At 43.8% G+C, this 27297-nt stretch overlaps 1 protein-coding gene across 22 annotated transcripts in view; it reads right to left on the bottom strand.

The window, feature by feature from the left end:
• Positions 1-11982: 11982 nt before the first annotated feature.
• TNRC6B (trinucleotide repeat containing adaptor 6B) overlaps positions 11983-27297 on the bottom strand; it is a 251338-nt gene continuing 236023 nt past the window's right edge. For all 22 annotated transcript variants that reach the window (XM_086402948.1, XM_086402966.1, XM_086402950.1 and 19 more), the window contains 8 exons: positions 24921-25055; positions 22451-22627; positions 20946-21092; positions 20595-20690; positions 17363-17587; positions 16617-16687; positions 13679-13818; positions 11983-12785 (listed from right to left, as the gene is read on the bottom strand). In XM_086402948.1, coding sequence (XP_086259074.1) covers positions 12398-12785; positions 13679-13818; positions 16617-16687; positions 17363-17587; positions 20595-20690; positions 20946-21092; positions 22451-22627; positions 24921-25055 — 1379 coding nt within the window. In that variant the 3' untranslated portion in view covers positions 11983-12397. The remainder of the gene's footprint in view (positions 12786-13678; positions 13819-16616; positions 16688-17362; positions 17588-20594; positions 20691-20945; positions 21093-22450; positions 22628-24920; positions 25056-27297) is intronic.

Here is a 27297-nt window from a genome sequence, read left to right as displayed (position 1 = left end):
AAGGCAGCAGGAGAACTCGAACTGCTCTCAGACTGTCTAAACCCAGCAGCGCAGCAGGTGGCAAGGAGCCTGAGCCCACCACCGACTGTCAACCCGAGAACCCCAGCAACACAAGCCACAACAAGGTGAGATCGATCAAGTGGAGGTCCTGTTCAGATGCTGAATGTCAGTCAGCTTTTGTGTGTGGACTAGAGTGACGGAGAAGAGTGGAAAAAAAATATAAATATTCAACAAATGAGCAAACTAAATGGGCACAAGAAAACAGGAAACCACAATAAATGCTTAGCAGCCAAACACATTTATTAGTCTTTTTTCTTTTTTTTTTTCCAGGAACCCAAAAATATTTTGTAGTTATAATGTAAGCAACTGAGTTGCACATAATACAATCATATCTTTCCAAAATAAAATAAAATAAAAAACTAAACAAAAACAAAAATAAGCTGTTTAAAAGCCCAAAAAAAAAAAACCCTTCAGAAAACTCTTATATATGCATTACATCATCTCTCAGTTTTAATGAAATGACGACGACTTAATTCCTTATTACTCAACCTGTCACAATCCAATAAAAGACCACCCTTTAGTTTTTTTTGTTTTTGACTTTTTTTTTTTTTGAAATCCAGCATGAGAAATACAGTACCTGCTATGGCAAAAAATACACATAAAATGCAACTTTTCAGCTTATTTGTACATTAGTAGAGTTTAACATTTTATTGTTTGTTTTTTAAGTGAACCAGTGATTTTAAGTACCACTATACTAAAAAAGTAAAATAAAATATAGAAAAGGGGGGCCCAGCCTGCCATGCAAGTGCACCTCTAAAGTGCCTAGTTTCTGTGTCCATGTAAAACCAGTCATATGAGGAGCAATTTCAACAGATGGGAGTCTGATTAAACCTCTATATTTAAGGAAAAAAAACAAAGACAATGCCATATCCTCCCTTTTCTCCCCTCAAACTTGCTTAAATCCCATCATCCACTTTCTCTATCGCCCACCAGAAGAGAGAAAAGAAAGCCATCAAAATAATATTGTAAAAGCTATTTCAAGTATAAGAAAAAAACAAAACACTTCTAGGTAACTTGCAGAGAGCATCAAAATTGTGCAGCCATTTAGTCACGTTTACAGGTTTTGTTTCTGTGGACAGTGTTTCAGATGAGAGGGTTTTTGCTGTACCTTCCTGTTACCTGTTTGTGTGCAAAGTTGGAAAGCTGCCTTTTAAAGATCCAGCCTCTTTCTGATGCCCTTCTCTGCACCATCTGTGAAAGGGGGCAAGGAGAGAAGCGGGGGAGGAGGGGGCACTGAGGGGCAGCACCGCCCGAGTCACCAGGTGGTGCTTTCCCGCCTCTCCTCTGCCCCCACCCCAGCCCTCCCTTCTCTGGTTCACCATCAGTGACCTCTCACTGCAGAGATTCCCATTCTTCAGTTTCCTGATTTGGTAGGATGTATTTTACTATGTAAACATAGCCCCCTAGGATTATGGAACCCAAAAGCAGCATGTATCTCTCCATCCACATGGAGAAAGATAAAATAGTCCAGAAACCTCTCTTCAGGTTGCTTCTCTTTGTCTGGTTTTAGTTACTTGAAACAGGGAGGGGGTGGGGTGGGCACGGAGTAAGTTGTAAGCAAATGATGGGAGACTTAGGAGTGGGCACAGTTGAGCTGTTTCTTTTTTTTTCCTCCCAGAAAGGTTTTTTTTTTTTTTTTTAAACCTGTTAAAAATGTTCCTGCACCTAAAGTCATACTAAGGTTAAGGCCAAGGGTGCAGAATCTTGTGCACGTGTCTCTGTGAGCACATTCACGGTGCATGCACCATTTTTGATGTCTTCTGTGAGATCACTGGACACACTTTGGTCACTGTTGTGTGTGCAAAGGGTGGTGGGGGATGTGTCCCAGGATAGAAGTGCAGAGATCAGCAGAGCCCTTCGGGAGCGCCCCCTAGGGACATAAGGGCAGGAAAACCTCAGGAGGGACCAGAAGAGGAAACAGAAAAGGAGCCATCACACAGAGAAATAAAATCCGCAAGTTGACAGCGCCCAAATCAGAAGGTGGGTGGTGAATATGTGTGCATTTATTATCAAGTTTCTTCCCCTCAAAGGAAGTCGTCACTAGACAAAGATCAGGGAGCCCAACCTACAACGGGCTTCTTGACAGATACAGGGTTTATGTTTAAGATGGGGGAAGCTAGGGAGGCTGTGAAGAAGCTATCTCTAACGATCTATTCTGATCCTGCCTCGTGAGCGGCCAAATCTAGAAGCGCAGTAGCTGACAGATCCTTAAAAGCAGCCCTTGTTTAAACTTGTTTCCCTCCACCTAGTATCAGCTTCAAGCCTTGTGGAGAGAGAACAATCTGAGGGTGCGAGCGCCTTTCAGGAAGGCTGTCCGCATGTCTCAGAGGAGTTTCTTTCCAAATAAGAAATCAACTAATTTCCAGAGCATCACAGTGACAAGGCTATGAATTCTACAGCACAAAATTGAAATGCCAGGGACTGATTCTCTTTATGATCTACAGTTACTCAAAGTGGGTATGTGTGTGTTTGAACCAAGGAAGGTTGAGAGCTCAAGGTCTCAGGGAGAAAATGTTCTGGAGTCCCTGGAGGTGACAGATCTTCCAGAAGAGAGCAATCCAGACACTCCCTACCCTGGACCCAGAGCTGAAATAGATGGCCTCTATTTCAAACAGGGTTTAAACACTGGTCTGCCGTCATTGTGTGTGGAAGGTGATAGAGAGAACACCACCCCACAAACGCCAAGTCCACTCCCCTGACCTGTTCTGCTCTTCTTAAACGTGAAAGAAAAAGAGCTGAAACTTCCTATGGCTTAAAAAAAAAATGTGGAAAATATCATATTTTAGGGTTACTTTCACAGCAAAGAAAACATTGCAAAAGTTATCCTCCTATTTACACGTTCATATTTTTCCAAGGATAACCCATTGGTGGCCAGAAAAGAAGGGGAGTTAAAAGGTCTACGCTGCAGGGGAAGTGGACCTGGAGGTATTGTTTTGTGTTAGCTGAAACATCAGAATTCTGCTTTTTGTGTGTGTTTGTTTTTTTGTCTAAAGGCAATCTAATAGATTGGAACCCTGATAAGACCGTGCCTGTGCAGGCTCGCAGGGGCACGAGGAGACTGATCAAGTCTGTTACTTGTTACAGTACTGTGAATGTTGACAGCAAAAGCGCTGCATGGAAACACTGTTGCTTGCTTTATTAGGACACTGTGTGTTGCCAAAAATGCCTACACCAGAGCAATGCAGAGGCCACGACTCACTGCAGGCAAGATCGACGGAGGGATGCTGTCAGGACCAAAAGGAGGCTGCAGGCTTTCAAACACCTCCCTGCTCACTAGCTACACACAGTATAACAACTGCAAGGGCGGCAGAAATGTCAATATGGCGGAGCAGGAGGGGTTGGGAAAGAGAAGCCCCGTTGGCCTGTCAAGCAACCGTCCTCTTCTCCAGAGAGTTGCCTTACAATTAAATTCACTTAAAAACATCAAAGAAGAAAAATTAAAACGGAGCGAGGAGGAGGAGGTTTCTGAAATTGACATAAAGATTAAGGTCAGCACAAGTGAGGCATGGTTTCCTGAGCTTGCAAGGGTTCTGAATTCAGCAAAGGGTGAGAACTTTTTTCCAGAGAAAAGAGCAGTGGGGCAGGGTGGGGGGGCCTTCAGGGGCCTCATGCTGCACCAGGCTAACTAACACTGCACAGCTAGGATGGAGATCCTGGACCACAATGGTTGGTAGGAATGGCGCCCCCCAACTCCCAACCCCAGGAAGTGCCGGGCCGAGGCTCACAGGGCCCTGTATACCTCACTGTGCGGACCTTACGGCTTGGCTTCTCGCTCTCACTCCCCTTCCCTGCCAGCATGGGGGGCACACCATGGACACAGAAACCGTAGAACAAGGATGCAAAGCTACTTCCGTCCCCTTTCTGCCCTCTCCCCCACCCTCCCTTTGCAGAATGCATAGTTACAATTCACGTTACAAAATAAGCAATGATGACCACATATCGGACCCCCTTCTTTTTTTTGAAAAGAAAAAAAAAATCCAACAACCTCTTCTTAAATTCAGTATCAAAATTCACATTTGCATAATAATACATTTCAAGGCCATGAGAGAGGACGGAGCTAGCACAGAAGCATCGCCCCAGGTCTTCCTGAATGAAGCTGGAGGAATCTTGCGAGGGATTGCTTTCCCCTTTGGGGAGTTCTGAGGAATTATGGAAATGGCCCTTAGCATTCACTTGATATCTCTTTAGGAGGGAGTGGGGAGAAGAGGCGGAATCGTTTAAAACAAACGTGAAACAAAGGAGGAGACACTGCGGATTTCTAATGTTGAACTACAATGGTTCTGAAGAAATAAAACATGGTTTCTGATTTTTCGCTTTTCTTTCTCAAACATGTCCAACTCATCCTTTCAAAAGCCTTTTCCTTGTGTGTAATATACCCTGTTCGCACAAACAGCAACATTATGTGACTTCCATTTGGGAAAAGAATTGCTTTCTCAGGACACAGACTCAAAGGGTGGCCACGCACTGCCTGCTCTGTGCGCGGCAGGAGCGAGAAAATGCCTGCTCGACGTGCACAGATGTGTCACAAATCCGTGTTACCAGATTTCAATTCTCCAGTGCTTACAGAAAAACAAAAACTAAGACAGCCACAGCCACGCACGCACATATACACGGAGAAGACTAGGCAATGCTGAGAGACGTTCAACTTGTACTCCTGGACTAAGCCAGTGTCTGTCATCTGTGCACCATCACCTCCTCATTCCCTGTCCCAAGTCCCCGAACTTCTTCCCCGTGACTGCAGTATGCAACACTGAGGCAACTGAAAACCCACGGCTGCCACGGCAGCGGCCCAGAGAAATGCTGACTTTCCTACAGACTAAGGGGACCGTCTGTTTTATCCCAATGGGTAGGTTCTTCCTAAAACAGACGGTCTCTGAACTCACAAAGGCACATTCAGAAATACCACACTTAGGAAATTAACTCCTTGGGCAAAATTTTAAAAGGAGGTGGTGTTTTAAACACATTATCTTTTAACTCAGCCCAAGATTTCTGGCGAGACGTGCCATAGCTGAATGCATCACTTGGTGAAAACTCTGCTACCTTTAAAAGGTATGTGATTTCTTTAAGGGTTCCAAAGGTTTTTTTGCTGTTTTATATAAATACCCTACCCTCCTTTTGCATTTTTGGTGGACACACACAAGATACATTGTCTTCCTTTCCTTAAAGCTCAGCTGTCAAGCTGGTCCTGCAGCGAGGTGGCGGCTTGCCTCCCATCACCTCCCACGAGCCAGCTGCCGCCGCCCACACCCAGGACTGTGCATGCCTTTAGGGAGCCCAAGGAGAAGGCCCTCCAGATGCAGTAAGAGGTCCAGGGAAGTGGGGGGCTGAAAGGGAAGGCAGGCACTCGGCTCCACAATCACACTAGAAGCCGCTCCACAGTTACTCTTTAGCTGCTCACCAGCAGCAGTGAAGGAATTCTACTTTTGGGGGCGGGGGGGGGGGGGGGCACAATCCCAGCTTGTTAATATTGGCTCAAAAGGGATCAATTCCAATTGGGAATTTACTTTCCAAGCAATGATTTATAGTTTGAAAATGAAAGGGAGACACAAAGTACTTTAGGGAAACACTTTTTCTTTTCAATTTAAAACAGAACACTTGCCTCTTTCTGACCTTTCTCCTTCTGTGAACAAGTCAAGCATTTGTCACAAAGAAGAAACAACAGCTGAATTCTGTAGAGACTTTTTGCTCAGGGCAGTACCATTTTTCCTGGCGTGCAGAGTTGTTAAAAACAAATTCAGATGCCCAGCTAGCTGAAGAGGAAACTATTTAAACTCTGTGAGGCAAACACTGGCAATTTCTATTGCTTTTGCTATTTTGGTGGTGGCTGGAGGTTATTACAAGAGATTGCCAGTTTAAAAACCACTCAAAGGATCAAATACTTGGGAATTACTCCAGATCTAGACCAAGTGACCGTATATATGAGAATGGCATGGAGACCCAGTTGGTGGGGAGTAGGGCTGTTTCCTGACCGGTGTTCCCTTTACCATCCTGTGGGTGTCCAAGGCCTCTTCTTCTGCTGGAGCGAGCAGGGTCATTTCACTGTTCTATTTTAATTATGTTATTACTATGTTCAGAGATTCTTGAAGTCAATAATTACTCCAAATAAAGAATGTGTTGCCAGTACCTCCTTTGTCAAATTTCAGGTCAAGAAAACAATGCCATCATTAACAAACGGGGACCATCTCTGAAAATACACACACCTTTGGCACTGGCCATAAACCTACAGGCCTTATCACACGGTGTGCACAAACTCTGGAAATAGAGGTAATATTCTATGTTTTGTAACAGACTGATGATGACCTTGATGACAGCTTATATACTTGCCTGTTTCTAGACTGTGTGGATACCCTGTACTTGGGGATAAGAAAGCAGAGAGGCTGTGGCACAGTCTGCAGCCCAGGGGGAGGGCAGCCCGTTTTCTGATTAACTGCTGAGGTCTAGAGATTGACAGTTCATTTATACACATGGGCGAGGCTATTTACATCTGCACTATCGCACATAACCTTATTTGTACACTCGGGGAGGGGGGGGAACCAAGATTTCTCTCTGTAGTAACACTAAGAAGTGTAGTTAATGCATATACATGAAGTATGGCAAAACACTGGAAGAAAGGTTTTTTTTTTATACCAGCTAAAAATGGATCTCTATTCCTAAAGATGTAATAGATAAGTAAAAGCAGAGAAAAAAACCCAAACTCAGAACAATGACCTAGAATGTTGCATGTTGCATTTGAACTCTGAGGATGGGGGCGAAGGGGACCTTTTCTGCATAAAGACTCAATTGTTCCCGAATCTGAGAGATGACTATTATAGCCAAATCTGCTGAAAACATCCTGTTTACATGGCAGAGAAAAGGCTAGGCCTAAACGTTCTGCTCAGCACACACGACATCTTCATTCTGTTTAAGAGTCAAGATGGCAGAAGAGAGGAAAAAACAGAATGAAAAGGTACACAGCATCAGAGGTCAATATGGAATCTGGCTGTTAACCTTACAAAAACTGCCCCCTCCCCCCACAAAAGTGGTGAAAGTGAATCCTTGTCATTAGTTAATAGTCTGTGGAATTTTAGCTTCTGCTAGCTATATTAACAACAGCTCTCTTCCAAATTCTTAAAGAGATTTCTCTTTTTTTTCTTTCTGCATATCCTTACACACCACATTCAACCCATAGGAACTTGGAAGAACCCATTGCTAACTTATGCTACATTCACGTCAGAAGAGGTGGGTAAGTTCTTAGAAAAGGAGTCATAGCAATCACAAATCAAGATGCTAAAACAGACTGAATGGCAACTGAGGCGTAATGTTGACTGACTGGGGGACACTGATGGAAGACTGTGCTTTGGAGCTTTAACTTGCAGCACTGCTAAGTTAACATCTGTGAATGCTGTAAATGAGAGAGATCGAGGGCTGGGGACTGGAGAATCTGAGATGCCACATGGACCATCCATTTCATCACAGTATCTCGGAGATCTGTACTTTTTTTTTTCTTAAACACCTAAAATTAGGTCATGGCACTGGATCTCAATTGCCTGGGGAGGTCCCGAGTCTGATGGAAGACTTCCCTTCCCCTTCTAGTGCTTCCTTCCTTTTGGCCACTCATGTGGTCAACAGAAACCAAGTTCATGATATTTGAGAGCTGGACACCTCTGGCCACTAGTAATCAAGTGTCTTAAAAAACGACAGGAACCTGGTAAAAACTGGAAAGCACAAATGTACATGATCAAAATGTTCATAAAGTAAATCTGTGTAATGTGAGGTGACCAGCAAGCCCCTGAACCCATGCCAGAATGTGGTGGAAGAAAAGATGCTTCCATCGCATATCTAAGTGTCCTGAAGCCATCTGACCTCCCAGCAGAGATGGCTCTTGCCAAGGAATATGGTGGAAAAGAAAAGTTTTTCTCTTCCATTGTATCCTCACAATATCCTGTTCTTAGGTCACTGCCAACCAGTAAAACAAAGCTTCCAGCAACGCGATAAGGAAAAGGGGGCTTGACGGGAAAGGGAAGACACACAGGACAAGAGCAGAAAAATAGGAACCCCTTCCTACTGGCCTGACACAAAGAGACGTTCCAAGTCACTGCAGCTGTCACTCGAGAAGCTGATGCACAGAGCCAGGAAGGCCCTTGGCATCCCACATAATCGAGACATAAAAGCGTACTTTTCATTTCCTTGATTTTTGTTTAATGACTTTGCATTTAGCCCACTGCCTCTGGGGCCTGTCCAGAACCACTCCGATTTCTGTAACGGGTGGGCATCTCACCGTCTGGAGGGACGAGACCACATGCACATACACACGCGTTCCCCCTGCTCAGGATGTCTGAGTGTATGTACGAAGGCACTAAAGCGGTTTTAGAGAAATTGCAGGCAGCAACCCCACCCACTCCCTTTACCTGTTGAGCTGGAGTTTCTTTCCCCACCGGGAAGCTTAGATGTTTAAAAGCAGCTGTGGTCATGCTTGGGAATTCTAACCCCTGGCCCCAGGAGGGAATACAAAAGGAGAATTCAACATCACCAAAAACTGACAGGAAATACTCCACATCTCTGGCTGAGGGATGGGGATAATTAAGCAGCAGATCTTCAAAACAGCAATTAAAATGAGCATAACAGTAGCTGGGAGCTAAAAAAAGTAAAATCACTTGTTCCTTATTAGATTCTTCTACTATTTTCTCCTCCTCCCATAGCAAATGGAGGTAAGACACACATTCTTCATTAATAGAACAGTCCATAGATATTTTTCTTCTAGTAATGCCTACATTTAAAATTTGTTCCAAAAATTATTAACCTATATTTCCTAACTCTTTACATAGATTCTCAGCAATCCAACCGTAATATTTTACAGATTAGAGCTACTATTTTTTTTTTAAGCTGTTGTTTCTTTCTTCCTTTCTTTTGTTGCTGGGGTTGGGGAGACAGGGAGAAAGGTTCCTTTGAATAAAAATAAAAATTCCTCGGGGAGATTTTAGCTCAGTCTTAAATGGAAAGAAATAAAGTGATGGCAGTCCCATTTATATACACCAAACACTCTCCCCTTAAATTATACATAATTTGAAATGAATCCATGATAGAGCTCTTATAAAGTTTAATCCTTCTCCCATATTTTTTAAGATAGTCAATTTACTTGTTGCTGCTAAATTGATAATTTTTAAAAAATATTTCTTTCTATGTGTTTTAAAATGTATGATCCCCAGTATGACAATAACTTTTGGAATCTTTACTTTTTACATTTTTTAAGTAAAAATTGTTTAAACTTTCTGAAGTTTCAGGAACTTGTAAAAGTTTATTAACAGGAAAGAAACGGCCGTCTATCTAGGATAAGATACGGTTAAATAAACCATCTTCCAAAAACTGGCTTCCTACCCTAGAATTCCTGAGAATGCTTGCAAATTTTAAAGCAGGAAAATAAATGTTAAAAACAAAAACAAAAAACACTGTTAAATGCTCCCAGAGTTAGTCTTCATCTAAAATATATATTTATATGTATATATATACGCACTTTTTGGTCTTTTTTTAAGTTTTTAGTTTTTTTCCCTTTAAGCTTATGATGGAAGAACATTTTAGCTTCTCATGTTTATTTATTTTTTTTTTTTTTACATATTTCAAATCCCTCATTATGTCTTGTAAACAAGAGGGGCTCTAGCACCCGGCTTTCACCGTAGTATCGTAAGGAACTCAACTAACCCATAGTGCAGGTCAAGGAACCAACAGGCAGGAAGAGAGGAGGGTGGGGCAGGACACGGCAGGGGCCACGAGCAGCAGTGGACAGTCACCACAAGCTCGTGTGAGCCCAAGACACACAGCCGGCCAGGGACATTCAGAGCTAGCCTTCTGCGGATGTCTGAACACAGCTGCTCTTCAGCTGGAGGTCACCACGCATGGCAGGGTTTTGCCCTCCCCCACGAAGAGAGCGGTCGGCGGGGGCTGGAAGGAGACGTTTTGTGCGTGGGCAGAGTGGAAGGGGCGTGGTGGCGATGGAACCGGAGGGCACAGTTAGTTTTCTACAAGGCATCCAATGGGACCAAACCAACACTGGGAACTCGAGTCTGACCACCCACCCACGAAGGGCTCAGAAAGACTTGAGTGAGCCAACGCTCACTTGAGTTACGTGTGTCAATTTCTTTCGAGGCTAGGTTTATCAACAGAGTAAGCCGAGAGGACTACAGAATTCCCATTCTTTGTCTCACAAAACCACTTAAATGCAAATAATTAGCTTTTGCCTTTTCCTATACACACCCACCTACCCACCCACCCACAGACCCAAGCTATAAGTCAAATACATTATTAGGCATTGTTGTATCCTTCACTAAAGATGCTAAAGAAAGAAAAACTCCCTTGTCCTCACTAGCAGCAAGTTATGGAGGACAGTAGAGGTCTGCTCCCACCAAGGGTTGGAATGGGCAGGTATTTGCTGGTACAGAATGTCGGCACTTTATGTTAAACAGTATAATGCAGACTGGGGCGTCCACACAAGCGCTAGCACGTCACCGGCACACGTCCCCTCCCCCCGCCCCGCCAGCCATCTGCTTTGTATAAAGGCGTACCCCTTCAGGTCTGCTGTAACTCTTCACAAAAAGCAGTTTGATACATTTTGATTCCAACATAAGTACATACATGTTGGTGATAACTGTGGATTAAAAGTTGCCCCCTATTCAGCCCAGAGTACTACTACATTGATGCTTAAAAAAAAAAAAAAGTCTTTAAATACCGAAATAAAAAAAGCAACATTACAAGGAAAAAAAAAAGAGGTCAAAACCAAAAAAAGGTGCAATACTTAAAAAGTCTTTGCTAAGTTATACCTGCCTAAGCAAAACCACATACACAGGAAATACACAACACAGAGAAACAAAAGGAAACGCTTGAAGTACACACTGGTTTAAGAACATTCGTTAAGTAAACGTTTCTGTCAGTGATGGCCCGGTGCTGTAACACGCCGCGGCCTGGCACAGGTAACGCTCAGCAAGAAGGGAGCAGAGAGGAGGAGCTGCAGATGCTTGCAGGAGGCTGCTCACAACCTTTTGTTTGTTTGTTTTCATAAAATAATAGAGAACCAAGAGAAATTTTAAATTCAGCATTACCTGACTTTCCGACCAACTTCTCATTCCTGATTACACAAGAAAGGGGAAATAAGTTTTTTTTTTTTGCATTTGAGACATCACAGCACTAAAAACTGTCTTATCTTCTGTTCCCATTCAGACTAACAAAAAGGCCAGCATGAAATTGAATGGATATTCAGATGTGCCCAATGGCCACTTTACTTCCCAAAACAGAAATAAACACACAGTTGCTCCAAGAGGTACCTCCTGTTCTCCTGGCTTTGGGGACTTGGCAGTGCTCCACTCTACTGCTAGGTCAAAAGAAAAGCTACAGAAAACTCACTCGGGCTACTTCGCAGATGTAAAGGAACTCCCTGCTTTCTTCATTAAAAAAGCACTCTGTTCATCTCAATACAGCCCAACGGGGTGGCTTCAGCAGCAGCAGCGGATCCCCGAGGTGCTCGTGCTCCTGTGTTCTCATAGTTAAAAAACAAAATAAAATAAAAATAAAAAGCAGATGGCCGGCCAGCCAGCCTGCGGACTGTCAGCAATGCAGCTTTCTGAGAAATTGGGGGTGAGGAGGAAGAGGAGGACACAGGCACACAACACACACACAGAGACAGAAAGAAGGATGCACGCGAATGCACATGAACACACGTGCACACACATACCAGAACGAGCATGCCTGGGCAGTTACATGTGCCAGAACACACTGGTATTTATCAACCAGCCAATCACAAATTTTTTCCTTTTTTTTTTTTTTTTAGGTTTTTTATGTTTTTGTTTTTAAAGTGAGGCTCCGTCAAGTCTTCCCTCCCCCACCCCAACAATGCTTTTGAATTCCCCTCCCTCCCAAACATGGTAGACCTAAGGACGGAAACACACCCAGTGCAAACAAAGTTAAAAAGCTATTTTTTTTTCAGTATATATGTTTCTTAGCAACAACTTCCATATAACATGAAAAAAGTGAAAAACTAGAAACTAATTTTTTTAATTTTTTGTGTTTAGATTTAAATGGTATGTGTACTCGCTTCACATTGTCTTTCTAGGTTGGCGTTCATGATTCAAGTATTTCAAGAGTGATATGTTCTCTTTTTGGATTCATATTCCAAACGAAAAACTGAAGTCAGAGGGAGGCAACTATGTGCTCAGACAGTCTGTCGATGACCCACCTTTTTTTTTCTCTCTCCGTTTTCTTTTTTCCTTTTAAAAATGTATTTATTGCAAGTTGAAAAAAAAAACGAAAAGGTCAAGTTAGTGCTGCTGCTGTTCCAAAAAAGGTCACGAGGTCAGAGTTGAAAGTTCTAAGTTCAGATTGAATCCGACCCTCCTCCCAGAAGGTCACCAGGTAGTAAAGGAGCAGGGCTGCCCATCCTATGAGGGTCTTCCACGGTCGGGACTCCCCACAAGCTAGAAGAGTAGTTGGGGGGGCCCCACAATGAAGCGCCGGCAAGATCGGCCCCGCTGCTGCCACCAGCACTGCTGCTCCACTGCCCGAGCCCCGTGGACCCACCGAAAAGATTCAGAGCAGGTCCGACGGGCTCTGACTGGGTCTGGCCGGTCTCCAGGGACTGCCAGCCCGCGGCGGGCGCGCTCGGGGTTGCCGCAGGTGTAGGGGGCTGAGCTTGTGCCAGAAAGCGGCTGACTTCGTCATCAGTGGCAAACTCAGCCAGGATGGTAGTGTTTCCCAACACACACCTGGAAGAAAGGGGAGGGAGAAAGCTATGCATCTGAGGAAGGTCTTGAAGCAGGCACGGAGACGGAGTATCCCGAGTCCTCGCTACTCAAAGAAACGCGTCTGTCACCGGCAGCTTCCACATCCCCAGCATTGGAGCGTGTCTTTTAACCAGACCACCAGGTGACTGAGAAGTACTGATTTAGAGCAATGAAGTATCACTCGATCTCAAGATACCCAAAGACTACTGGATGACACGATGTAGCAATATCCCTCGGGATACAGAATTTGCTTGTCAAGTGAATATTGGGCCTCTTTTTTCCCTTGGAGGTAAAAGATCACAGCCCAAAGCATCAAGGTGACCCAGCTCCAGAAATCGGAGGCGCTGCTTCACCGCAGGGTGGGCTCACTGTCTAAGCCTGCCATCGCTCGCTTGTTCTGTGTGACCTTTCTATCGTGGCACTTGCAGCCACGGGGAGTCACCTCCTCCCTGTTCACCACCTTGACGACGGCGGGAAGGAGGATGGTCAGAGTCTGATCCAGCCCCACCTACTGTAGGCAGAACTAAGACCACAATATTTCATCACCACTCACAAAGAGGCCAAAGCAAGCAGCGAGATTCTATTACGAAAAGGGACAGCACTTACAGTGTCTCATTTCTAAATAGTGGCTTAGTTTTACGGTATTAAAATGTACAAATCCGTTACTTTTGGAATTCTGATTCTTGGGTACATATGACACCCACGCTTACGTAGGCAGATGAGATCAGCCACCTCAGTATGCAGGCAGCTGGTCACGTGATGACGCTGCCTGTGTGCACGTCCTGTGCATCCCTGTTTCATCAAGCACATGCCTGGGTACTCACGTGAGCCTCCTCATGCGTGTCTGTCTCAGGGAAGGCAGGATGGGTACTCACATGTGCAGTGCAGTTTGGGCCTTGGCCGCCTCCTGTTTGGTGCTGTATCGGATCAGGGCAGTGCCCTGGGTTAGGTTCAGATGGAATGTCAGCAGTGGGCCATGCTGCATGCAGATGGTTCTCAAGGTTGACCCATCAATCTAAAGAGTAATGACAGTCATGAGATAAAAACTGGAGTGGGGTGGGAAAGGAAGTCAGGGGACCTTTCTTGTATTTTTGTGAGTGAGGAGGGGTTCCGGTTCGTAACTAACAGCCTCAGTACTAAATCAGTTTTGGAGAGATGACTGAAGAACTGGAGACAGGGGAGTTGCACTGGACTCCCCTGAATACAGTGCGCTGAATACAGGGTCTTCAAAGCAAATCTCAAGACAGTCAAAGCACTGGGTTCAGATCTCCTGTGCCCATTTTGCAGATAAAAAATGTCTGTATAAATACAGCTCAAAACAAAAAGCATACGATTCATTCAACCTGTAGTCTATTTTCCTTAAGAGGTAAATGAGTCAACCTGTGTTGTTTGGTAGAGCCTTAAAACACAGAAATAAAATGGTTAACCAAATAAGAATTTAAGAAAACATGCAAGGTTCTGAGCAACATTATTAATGTAGTATTCTTCCTCCCATCTCACAAAAAGCTGAAGAGAAAGACACAAACAAGGAAGGCACTGCTAACCATCTGACAACATAGAATGCTGATGGATGCCCTCACTCAGACAACTCTGATGCCTTCCTTCTTCCTACTCTGGCCATCCCAAGGACAGACTCCACTTCTGCCTACTTCTCTGTGCTCTCTGCTGCCCATGGCCAAGGTGACCAAAGGTTACAGGCACTCACCCTATCAGACTCAGCATGAGGATGTTCAGCGATTTGGGACAACTGCCCTTCCTCATCTATGACTTAAGAGAACAAAATTGTTGATTCACTCTGGTCGATGCATTTGTATTCAGATCTTCACTAGGTTTACTTGAGATGCTCAGTCCAACCTTTTGGTTCATTTTGGGGGAAGGGAAACAAATTACTACCAAAACAGCCTTAAAAAGTTGTGTTCCTGGCAGCAGTGGTGGAAACATTCTGTGGTTTTACCATGGAAATCCTGCAGGATGAAAACTGCCAGTCTCACCATAATTCTTAATAGAAAATAATTAAGAAAAGCTCTCAGCATTTAAAAATGACAATTGACTATATCAGCATGTCAGTATGTGTCACAAGTGATTTCTCAGGATAGATGTCCTCTCAATAAACTGTAGGTGATGACAAGTAAATTTATCCTGGTCCCCAAAGATGTGACCCTGTAACTTTCTTTTAAGCTATGGTTGAGATTAATGTGCTATTAGGTCTTTCTGATTTTTAAAATGACTCAATTCTAATACAAACTCAGTCAAACCCTATATTCATTTATATACAAATATTAAGTACCATTCTTCTTTTCAAATTTTATTTTTAAATTAAAATTTAATTTTAATTATTTTAATCAATTGGTCTAGTTGATTTACAGTATTATATTAGTTTTAAGTGTATAATAGTGATTCACAATTTTTATAGATCACCCTCCACTTATAAAATATTGGCTATATTCCCTGTGTTGTACAATATATCCCTGCAGCTTATTTCTTTTATACATAGTAGTCTGTACTTACTATTTTTCATAATACAGGCTCCTTTCAACACTGCTTCTATCATCCTAACCATATCACACCCACCACACTGTGACGACTTAGAAATAATGAGGCATATGTAGCTCTGAGGATGGTTATATAAAATGTTCATACTTCAGTCAACTCTTAGCTAAATAAATAACCCAGGAACTTCAGCTGAGCTGATTAGATATGGAAATTAATCCAGACAGTTTCTCATGTTAACTGTATTTAGAAAACTGTCTATCTCAATGTGAATCTTAAAATACGAGCCCTGGACTTACTTCCCACAAATAGGTGCACTGGGCAAACACAGAGGAGAATCTGCATTTCCCCACAGAGGGTCATAATGCATGTTAGCATATTAAAGGGTCTAAGAAGTCTTACAGTGAAGGTATCTGCTTCATTTTGTCTAATCAAGTATATATTTCAAATATATTAGGCCAGAGACCTATTATTATCCTATGGGAACAGTCTGGAAAATGCTGGCTTAGTAAGGTGTGAATGAATCCATTTATGAATTAAATGTCAGACAATTCACTCAATGTGTCAAGGGGAGGGAGGTCTAATTGACTTCTTTTTAACAAGGTGCTGTTAAAAGGTTGTGCTGTCAAGTCCAAATGAAGACCACGGGCTCAGTTTCCATGGGTTCACTTCACTTCACTGAGTACTCAACATCTGTTGCTACAAACGTGTCAGTTATCAGGCAACTCAAGTGAAAGAGAGGGTGATCTGGTGCAAATGAAACCCCACCACTGTGACAACAACCCAGAGAGCACATCCTGGTGAGAGAGAATCAGTAATGCCATCTACAGAGAAGAGGACAATGGATGGAAGAGCAAGAGCACACGTGTGGCATTTCAGTCACGAAATCCACACACTCCTTCTATGCAGAGCTTTATGGTGAGTCGTGTATGAATGAAGCACAGAAATGGTTGACAGGGAGCCTGAAGTCCTGTTGAATGAGCAACACAGAAACAGGTAACTTTTTTTGCTTGGTTCCAGATTCTGACAAGGCAGATCCACAAAGCAAGTTATCTCTGCTAAACAGAACTCATCAGATAATACCACCCTACACTCACTATTTATAAATTAGATGTGTTAACATCCCATGGAGGCAGGCGTGAAGCCGAGTGGCCAACACCGTCTCTTCCCCACCCCGGCTCAGAAGTAGGCTTTGGGCATTGGTTGGGGAGACTCACCAGGAAGTAAATGAACTCTCCCATCTGCTAAACCCCCACATCTCTGAGTGTCTCTCTCTTAATACAATCAAGTCCCAGCCAGAAAATCCCAAGAAAGCATGATTACCTGTGGAGTGAGATTGTGAAGAACCAGCCAGTAACTAGGACGAACTGAACCACCATCACTCCAGGTAGAGGCTGGAAGCAACCAGAAAGAAGGATCAGGAAGAACGAACAAAAAAATTAAGGCGGCCACATGTGAGAAACATTTTCACAGAGCCCACACACGTTTCTTCCCTCCTTTTATAAATCATCTTCTGGAACTTCCCTGGCGGTTCAGTGGTTAAGAATCCACGCAGGGTTTGATCCCTGGTATGGGAACTAAGACACCACATGTCCTGGGGCAACTACGCCCTTGTGCTACAACTAGAAAAAGCCCGCGTGTCCAACTACTACATGAGCCCATACACCGCAAGGAAAGACCCCGAATGACGCAACTAAGACCTGATGCAGCCAAAAAAGTAAATATATATTTTTTTAAAATCTTCTCCTTTCTGCTTCACTCTGACCTTCTTTATCCTGTCACTCAACAGCCAGTTCTCTTCTCCTAGATTGTGATCCTACACACTCTTATGCCTTATTTGCAAGACAACATTTGGCTCCCAAGGTTCTCATCTTTACTCCATCAAGACCTTGGGAGTTCTCAGGTCCCTGTGCCTTTATAGGCTGACTTCAATTTTCTACTCAAGAGGTACTTTTTCCTCTACCCAACAACCATGATTTCCTCTCCTGTGAAGACGTCACGTCTTCAACTGTGTGTGAGCATGAGTCTCTTGTGTTGGAACAATGATGCTCCCTCGGGCAGCTCCTCACCGGAGGCGAGCCGTGAGTCCTGTGTCCCCCACCCCCTGACTGAGCGGGGTGCTGTGCTGCTCCAGGGAGATGATGGTTTGGGGTTGGTCAGACCGGGAGGCGGGCGGGGCAGCGGTGTAGTGTTCCTTGAGGAAATATGGTTTTTCCACATCTTGTTGGAGAGATGAGTGGGGTTGTGTCCTATGGGATCTGGGGACCATGTTGATTTGTAATCAGGAAACTTTGCTGTAAGAAGAGAAAAAGGAGGAGGAAATAAGGTTAGATACATCCGTTTTGCCAACAAACACGTGTATATTTTACATATACACACAGATAAATACAGTTTTACAGTCTAAGTAGATGTTTGAAGAATAACAAAATAACATTGTTCTGAGTTTATCTAACATAAATTCTCAGTGACTATTACTCTGAATTGACATATTAACACATGAACTAAAGAATTAACTCTCAGACACTTAGTCTTGTCCGACTCTTTGCGACCCCATGGATTGCTAGGCTCCTCTGTCCATGGGATTTTCCTGGCAAATATACTGGAGTGGGTTGCCATTTCCTTCCTCCTCCAGGGGGATCTTCCCAACCCAGGGATCGAACCTGGGTCTCCTGCATTGCAGGCAGACTCCTTACTGTCTGAGCCACCAGGGAAGCCCAAAGAGTTAATAAGATAACTAACTGCTACTGCTGCTAAGCCGCTTCAGTCATGTCCGACTCTGCGACCCCACAGACAGCAGCCCACCAGGCTCCCCTGTCCCTGGGATTCTCCAGGCAAGAACACTGGAGTGGGTTGCCATTTCCTTCTCCAACGCGTGAAAGTGCAAAGTGAAAGTGAAGTCGCTCAGTCGTGTCTGACTCTTCACGACTCCATGGACTGCAGCCTACCAGGCTCCTCCGCCCACGGGATTTTCCAGGCAAGAGTACTGGAGTGGGTTGCCATTGCCTTCTCCGAACTCTCTACCGCTTCTTAACTAAATACAATCTGAAAAGGAAGATAAATTCAAGGAAATCACCCTTAAAGCCATTAGTCTTACAGATATCAAAGAATGTGAACCCCGGAAGAACTAAAGTATTTATCCTATAAATACTTATTGATTGGAAACTACACTAAAAATTATACTTTTCTTGATCCAGAATAGTAGACAGCAACATTCAAATGGATTTTAAAATTACAATCAACAAATATTCACTAAGCGCTTAGTTTACTTTAAGGCCCTAAATCAGTGCTATGGGTAATATAAACAGTTATTCTCAAGAACTTCAAGTTCAGATGGGAAGATGGAACAGATGAACACAGAGTTGTAACCCCAGGGAACATATCTGCTCAATACGTGGAGGAGAAAGACAATGCTGGGCTCTCAGCAAAGACTGTGCCAAGATAAGTCTTGAAGGATTGATATAAATGGATGGGCTCAGCAAAACAGGAAAATACAAACCAAGGTTCAACTTGAACTCTCTCTGGACCAAATACATTTCCCTGCAATTGTGGCCGAACAATTCCCGGGGCAGAGAGGTACAGGAGGCCATACAGGACAACCGGGGGCTGACCCAAGTTTTAGATACCATCTGTTTTGCAGCAGATTTAGTAGGTAGTATTCAAACGAGGGTCAGAACCTGGGTGACAGCACAAAGAATGGAAGAGCAGAAATGGATGTGAGAGAGAAGAAAGCACTTGGGAGGCGTCATCAGCGCCTGAATCCTGCGAGCAGGGGAGACGGGAAAGAGTAAGGAGGAGGCTAAAGGGAAGAGATGCTGCAACTAAGGGATGCACGACAGCGCCACTAAGCAGTTAGAGTTTAGTTATGAAAGAAAGACAATTTGGGGGTGGGGAGGAGGTATATGTTCAGTTTTAAACAAGTCCAGGTGATGCGTGGGGTTACCTCTCAGGGGATCATCTGCTTGTAAAAAAGGGGTGTGGGCAGTTACAGGAATAAGAGGTGAAAACGAATTTTTACATGTAAAGGCAGAAGTCCTAGGCCTTCAGTCCTACATTGGTACCTCTTAAAAATCGGACACAGGGGGCTTCCCTGGCAGTCCAGTGGTTAAGACACTGAGCTTTCACTTGAGGGAACTAAGATCCCTCAAGCCACATGGTACAGTCAAAAAGAAAAATGCAAAAACAAAACTATGAACTCTGGGTGAATGAGGTGTCACTGTAGGTTCATCAACTGTGACAAATGTACCACTCTGGTCGAAGTCCTATGAAAGAATGATGGAGGGTGGTGTGCAGAAACATGGAACATGGAGCTGGCTCCTTTACACACTCACTCAGACCTGCAACAAACTCTATCAGCTCTTTGAGTCTCAGTTTCTTCATCTACAAAATGGGATAATAGCAGGAACTTCCCCACAGATTTTGGTGAAGGTAAGATAAGAATTTATGCTCAAGGCTTAGCATGCTGCATGGTCTGCAGGAGCATTCGATAAATGAGGCTACTGTACTGTCGGCACGACGCAGAAGTGGAAACAAAAAGAAGGTGATCTGTAAGGTCATTAACCTGCAGTGTCTTGGTAGGTAGCTAAGAATTTGTTTTACTTGCATTTACTTGGACAAAGAGCAGAAGCCTTAATGACTTCAATGGCTTAAGGTCCAACTTTTGCAAGACCAACGCGCCAATTACTAATGACTGGTTTACCAACCTGTAAGGTGTTGTGCTAAGTAAGTGACTTCAAAGGCTTTTTTATATCCATTAAGTTTTCCATTCCCAACTGTCTTTAAAAACAAAACAAAACACACACACAAACACACACACAAGGAACTCAGCAAATGTTGTAGAATTAACCAAGGTCCTCTTTTTTCCCCCTTGGCCATCTGCCCTTAGCCTTTGTCTGTAAGTGGAAGAATTTTTAGAGAAAAGCAAGCTCTAATTGGCTGCCTTAGAAATAACAAGCTGAACTTAACTGGTTCTTCCCATGGCCCCTGATTTTCTTGGCAGACCGGTTAAAAGAAAAGCACTTGTGTCATCAGGATATAACCTCTGTCCTCACAACACCCACAGCTCCTTGCAATGATGTCACCATCTGCCTCGGTCCTAAATGGTATTTGTCTCATCCTGCCTCTGTGAGCCTGCAAGTTCCCCAGGGACGCGGCCTATATGAGAGGTGTCTCTCCATCCATGCTGACCTGTGTTGTTCAGCTGCTATAATTTATTCCTTAAGAAATAAATGCCAATTTCCTTTGTACAATGCAACCTGATAGGAAAGTGCTAGCCAGAGGGGAAGGAATGGGTCACACACCTACCTGAAGTGCTATGAACGTTGGTAAAGGAGTTGTCAGAGGCACTGTAGGGCCAGGCACCAGGTGAAGGCAGCGAGGTGTTGAGGGAAGAATTAGACCCTTTGGATGACAAATGAAGAACGAGATGAAAAAACTGCAGGTAAGTATCAGTGAAACTAGTCAAATCTTGAAGTATTTTATTTGACCTTTGATAAAAGGAAGGACAATCTAAAAAATAAGCGTGAAAAACAAAGCTACCTAGTCCTGCATTTCCTGGTGTAATTACTAGACACCAGAGAATGCAAATGAAGCCAGAGACTGCCAAACAGGAAAATATTGGGTGCTGGATAAACATGAGGGGTTTCACTTATTTACCTGTGGTGTTATCCCGCAGAAGTTGGTGGTCAGTATCTACAATGGGAGATGTGGCTGTACCCCCCAGCACACTTCCTGGGGTGACATAGGGGTCAGATTCAGGGTCAATGTTTTGGATACCTTTCCATGGCACTCCTGGTTGGAATTCTGAGACAAGGAGAACAAATATTAGATTGAGGTAGGAAATTGTTCAAAATATGGTCAAGTAATTTTTTGATACAAGAAATCAGTCTATGAAAAGTCTAAATTCTGAAGGTATTTTAGCTCAGATTTTCATCATAAAAAAAAAAAGTCAGCCTGAACACAGGCTTTGCCAGCAGCTCTCCTGTGCTGTCACCACATGTTCACCCACTTCCTCTCTGTGCCTGTGAACTTGATGCCAGAGACAGTGGCAGACCCTGCTCCTGCCCTTCTGGCTCCCAGGCCAACGCAGGCCCGAGGGCAGGGAGGCAGGACTGAGTAGTGTGGTGCTCAGGACAACTGGGGGGACATCAAGGTGAAAACTGGGAGAACATCTGAGCTGGAGAGGAGATACTTCTGCTTTATCTCACTGGGAAATTGGCTCAGATGCACAAAAGAAGACACAGATGATCACTGCTCCTGGAAGGACCAGGGAAAACCGACAGGAATCGTTTGGCTTATCATCAGAAGGCCTAGAATATATGTGTTCACAATTTCTTTATATCATATTTAAAGCTTTATATGATATTTTATATATCATATATACCTTTATATCATATTTAAATCATATGACAGAATTAATAAACTTTTATGTTCCAAATCATGAGGAGGAAGCATGGTATATATATATGAATGGTATATATATATACTACATACATATATACAATGGTAGTATATATGGATAATATGCATTAATAGAGACTATATGTATTCGTAGCACAAATATACTATATAGAAAAAGGTTTAGGACACAGACTAAAACTCATTTTTATTTTTGCTTTAGTAAAAATTTTAGACTTTTCTACAATGAAAACAGATTACATGTATCAGAATATAAGAGGAAAAACAGCAAATACTCTCACTGCTCTACTAGTCTACTACATCCCTAGAACCTGGCAATAAATACTTGGTGAATGAAAAACAAATCAATTCACTGGACATTTCCGAAGAAGCCAGGTTACAAGGCATCCTTTGCACAGATGAATGCCAAGTCCTGGCTCCAAAGTCACCTTCTTTCATCCTCAGACTGTACTCCGCTAACTTCTTTGACCCATCTGTGCCCATGCTGTATTTACCACTCAGTAACTTGTTTTGCAGGTGATCAGCATCCACCTTGTCTTCCTGACTGAACCCTACAGAGCGAAGACCACCTCCCACAACCCCATGAAAATCTGCTATTTTTCCAAAGAAAAGCAGAAAAAATTAACTAGATGAAAAAAACCAAAGTGGGTGGCAAAAGGCAATCTGTTCAGAACCTGAAATTAACGATTACAAAACAAAATGATACCCCAGAAACAAAACCACCATCTTCTGGACGGTAATACCTGGAGGCCAACTGGCATTGCTAGATTTACTTCCGATTTTATTTGTTGGTGGAGATTTGGCAGGTAACCAGCTATCACCAGCAGGACCCGTATGGCCACCCAGTGTGTCACCTGGGATGATGTCAAACTGGTTGTATGGTGACCCTCCTCGGGTCTTACCAGGGGCCACGATAGCGCCTGAGAAAAAAGAGAGGTGATGAGCTCACAGCAGAAAGGACTCCTATGAACAGAACTTGCTGAGCTTTCATTCAGAGGAACTCAGTCTCCAGGATCTGGTTCTGGAATGAGGTGTTCACACTTGAGAGGCAGTGCATAATTAGGAAGTAGGATGACCATGACAATTCATCTCACCTTTCGAGCTTCTCAGTCTGCACTTCTGCACACAGCACTGTTCTCATTTCTGAATGCCCCTTTCAGTTTAAAACTTCATGGTCTTATGAAATTAACTTGAGAAACTTCCATAAACTATGAATCATACCATCATCCCCACCATCTTTACACTAATGACTCAAGAATGAGGAATGGGAAAAACACTAAACAATCTGCGGCACATGAAAGGGTTTTTAACTACATTTCTACTGACACCAACCCACTCAAGTCCTTAAGTGACGACGAGGCCTAGCTTAGTGGGAGAAGCAGAGTAAACAGAGGGAGCTTGCTGGAGAGAAAAGCATCTGCAATTGCTTTAAATTCCAGAGCAGTGAGCCGGCGTTCCTGCCGACGGTCTCTGCCAGCACAAGACCAGCCGTGAACTCTGCAGCGCTGAGCTCCTGGGCTCCACACATGAAGAACAGCAAATCCTTTGTAAAACTGCTCTCCTCAGAGCGTTTCAGGGGTTTTGTTGGTATCCCCTCTATGCATCTTATGTGCTGGGAGGCAAGAAAAAATAATTAAAAGCTTAGCAATTCCCTTAAACTAATAATAAATGAGCTTTAAATGAAAATTGTAGCCTCTAATATTCTACTTATTTCTCGAATGAATTTTACATGCCATATTGTGTTGCCTGATGTACTCTAAGGATGCAGCTTATGAACAGATAGAATTACTTCCAGGGTAAGGTATTAAAAGGTTCAGTGGTTAAGACCCTATGCTTCCACTGCAGGGGGCATCAGTGGGGCATGAGTTCAATCCCTGGTTGGGGAACTGAGATCCTGAACTCTACATGGCATGGCCAAAAACAAAAAACACAAGTCTTTTTCTGTGTTTGCTATTGATTAAAGTAATCTGCTTGGTTTGGCCTAGCACAGTATTCTCAAAACCATCTCCATGCTCCACTAAGAACTCATCTGCTTTTCTGGAGCCACTGGTAGGAATCTGACTCAAAGGCACATTACAGTGAAGAAGCAGAAAATGAAAAACTCAGTTACCTTGGGGACTGGCTCAGGAAATAGGGAAAACGTGACCTGTAAGTTCTCAAATGGCAAGCGAGTATTTTACCTTCAAGACCACTTCTCACGTGCATTTATAATCACACACCTATCATGTCTTCAGGGACAAACGTCCTGATGAATCGTAAGCCTAAGGAAGCAGCCAGAGGGCCCAACGCTAGAGATGCAGGGCTTGGATTATTCAGTTCAGAAACAGACTGGACATTTCAATAAACCATTCCTGGTTCTGTAATATGAAATCAAATGACGATACTTAGAGATAGCAGGCAGACAGCTCCACGGGGCCACTTCACCAGCCTCCAGAAGTGCACGTGAAAGAGCAGGTTTAGAAAGAACCCTGAAAGGCTCCAGGCTAATGGGGCTAAGGCTCCACGAAGCTGCTGCAGGAGCCACTCCGACACCTATTTACACTTGGTTCTCATGGAAACAGGCGAGTCCAAGTAAATTACTGACAAGTGAAACAAACACTGACGCAATGGCTGCAGGAAGGTCCCAAGACCTTTCATCCGTTTCACAGGGAAATGGAGATGCTCTTACAGAGAACTGAGAGAGATGAAGAGCTGACCCACTTTCATGACCAAAGCCTGCAAGACCTTCGACTGCTTTCTTGCAGACACTGTAATTCATAAAGAACAAGAAAGCTTGGTGCAAAGTCCAGACCTCATGTGCTGATCGATTAGTCATCTTCTAGAGATCAAAGAGTTGAAACAGTCAACATGATACATATTTACTGTGATCTCTCTCGCAGCTCCAAAAACAGATTCTGTTCTCTCAAGCAATTTATTAGGGTTTTACCCTAAGGGGAGCTCAAGTTCACTGCTACTGCTCTTGATCCTACCACAGGTGGGAAATTTTGCTTTCCTTAAGTACAACTAGCACTTTAAGTTTCTTACAGTTTGAAATACACATAACCCCAATCTTGCTCTCATAGGTGATCATGGCAGGGGTGGGGGTGGAGGATGGAATCAAGACTGTTTAAGAAAAAGCTGAAGGTCTGTGCTTCAGAACAAGCTTATAGGACCCTGTGTCAAGGCCTCTGAGGATCAAAAGAGCTTCAGGTCATGAGGCTCTGTGTGTCTTACCATTTTTGTGCATATTGGCTTCCTGTGTGGCTACAGAGGGCACCTCCATCATGGAGGTCCACTGTTTAAAGCGAGACTCTGTTCCAGCCTCCTTCCCACCAACCATGCCGTAGTCCATGCCGCCGGAGCTGAAGCCTGAAATGGAGAAGCACATTTTAGGTCTTTTTTTTTTTTTTTTTTAATCAGTTTCTAGTATCAATAACCAAGAGGTCTGAGGCAGAATCCACAAATGGCTTCATTTGTCCCTAAAAGACTAATTCACATGAAGTTTTCTTCACTCAGAAACAAGTGTTTTGATTCAAAATGTTGGTCTGGGCTCCTGCCTGCTACAAAAGGGACGACTCTGTTCAGGTATGAAAACACGTATGATGTCATCTGATGAACATCTTATGGCACATGTGCACTCACGTTATCTATTTAGCTCAGGTTTGTGTCAAACAGAATGTGGGACCAGCAGTTCTCCAGCTGAGATAGATGTCCACACTACAAACCAACACGATGCAACAGCAGCCCTGAAGTTGTGGTAAGGTCTCTATGGGAGGAAAGGCTTTGCAGAAGGACAGCTGATCTAGGGCCTAGGGCAGGAGGGTGAGTAAGTCAAGAAAACCAAGTGCGAAGCTCTAACTGGTGACAATCACAGGTGCTTAGGGAATGACGAGGAGCCCAATGTAACTCCAACGCCTGGCTGACTATGGATGCAGTGAGATGGGGAGAGATGAAGAGTCATAGCTTGTAGGGTCTCACATATGTCAGGCCGAGAAGTCTAGAACTTTTTTGCCCCCCAAAGATAGGAGATAAAAAGAATTTTTTAGCAAGTGAGAGACAGAACTAAGTTTATATTTTACAAAGAGAACTGACAGTCTGAGAATGGGATAGACTACGGGAGATCAATTTGAAAGTTTTTATACAATGGCGAAGACCCCAAAGCTTGAACAAGCAACTGGTGAGAGATTCAGAGTGTGCCCTCAAGTGTTAGGCTGTTAGCAAGGGCTCTGGCAGTTAAGATTTTCCCACTGCAGAGGGCTGGACAGGTTAAAGCCACACAGGAGAGGCTTGTTGATGGAGCCTCACAAGGTGCACCACTGGTTTTAGGTTAGAATGTATTAAATATTTTTTAAACTTATGCTCAAAAAAGTAAAATAAAGGACTAAAATAAACAGCTGAAACTGAGAGGGGAAGAATAATTAATAAAAAACAGAAAAGTGGGGGACTTCCCTGGTGGTCCATTGGGAACGTGGAGAACTCCATGTTCCCAATGCAGGGGGCCTAGGTTTGGTCCCCAGTCAGGGAACCAGATCCCACACACTGCAACCAAAAGATTCCATATGCTACAACTAAAACCTGGCATAGCCAAATAAATAAATAAATGCATTTTAAAAAGAAAGAAAAAGGAGAATGAGCCACAGTTAGTGTAGCAATAACAGGCAAGCACTGGCACCCAAGAAGATCAGCAGGGCTCCCACCATGCCTCAGCAGAGGTGTCCTGTGGAAGTTCCCTCTCCCTAGCGGACATGTGGCTCCAACCAGCCCAGACTCCACATGGCACCCACTTTAACTCTCGTACCGTCTGAGGCTGTCTTGTTGGAACCCTGGATAAAGCGGGCATCTTTCTCATTAGAAACTTGGAGATCTGATGCCACCCAGACATGGCAGCACCACAATTAAACAATAAGGTCTGGCAAGGGAAAAGGAATTAAAGATAAAGAAGGCAAAAAGGAGATAAAAGTACCTTGAAAGATTCAATCTACAAACCCAAAACTATGAGAGGAAAATCAATACAAGGTTTTATGTAACTCTGTGTCTCTCTTCGATGTCACATAGTGACTGGCCTCACATGAGGATGGAATGTGCTCAACAAATCTGGATGAAGGGAATTCTGGGCTCTAGAGGCTATTGTAGATAGCACTCCACTCGTGACCTTTGTGTGGCTCATGAGCTATCACACCTCCAGATCCAGGAAGATACAGACTTGACCTTGCTATTTCATCAATGGACTTCCCTGGTGGCTCAGACAGTAAAGAATCCGCCTGCAATGTGGGAGACCTGGGTTCAATTCGTGGGTTGGGAAGATCCCCTGGAGGAGGGCATGGCAACCCACTCTAGTATTCTTGCCTAGAGATCCTCATGGACAGAGGAGCCTGGTGGGCTACAGTCCATGGGGTCACAAAGAGTCAGACATGACTGAGCAACTAAGCACATACTTTCTCAGTTCATCAAGTGGCCTCCATGTACCAGCTCCCCGACACAGAACTTCTAATTAAACAAGCCATTTCATTCAGTCCAATAAGTATTTATGGAGAGCCTAATTTGTGCCAGGCTCTGTGTCAGGAGCTGAGGTACAATCAGAGATAAGACATGCCCCTGGCTTTCCCAGGGC

The sequence above is a fragment of the Bos grunniens genome, chromosome 5 (genome assembly GCF_055505025.1).
Source record: "Bos grunniens cultivar Pamir isolate PY7600 chromosome 5, Bosgru_T2T1.0, whole genome shotgun sequence".
Lineage (NCBI taxonomy): Eukaryota > Metazoa > Chordata > Mammalia > Artiodactyla > Bovidae > Bos > Bos grunniens.
The sequence above is the reverse complement of the archived record's forward strand: the minus strand, read 5'-3'. Positions and strand labels throughout refer to the sequence as shown.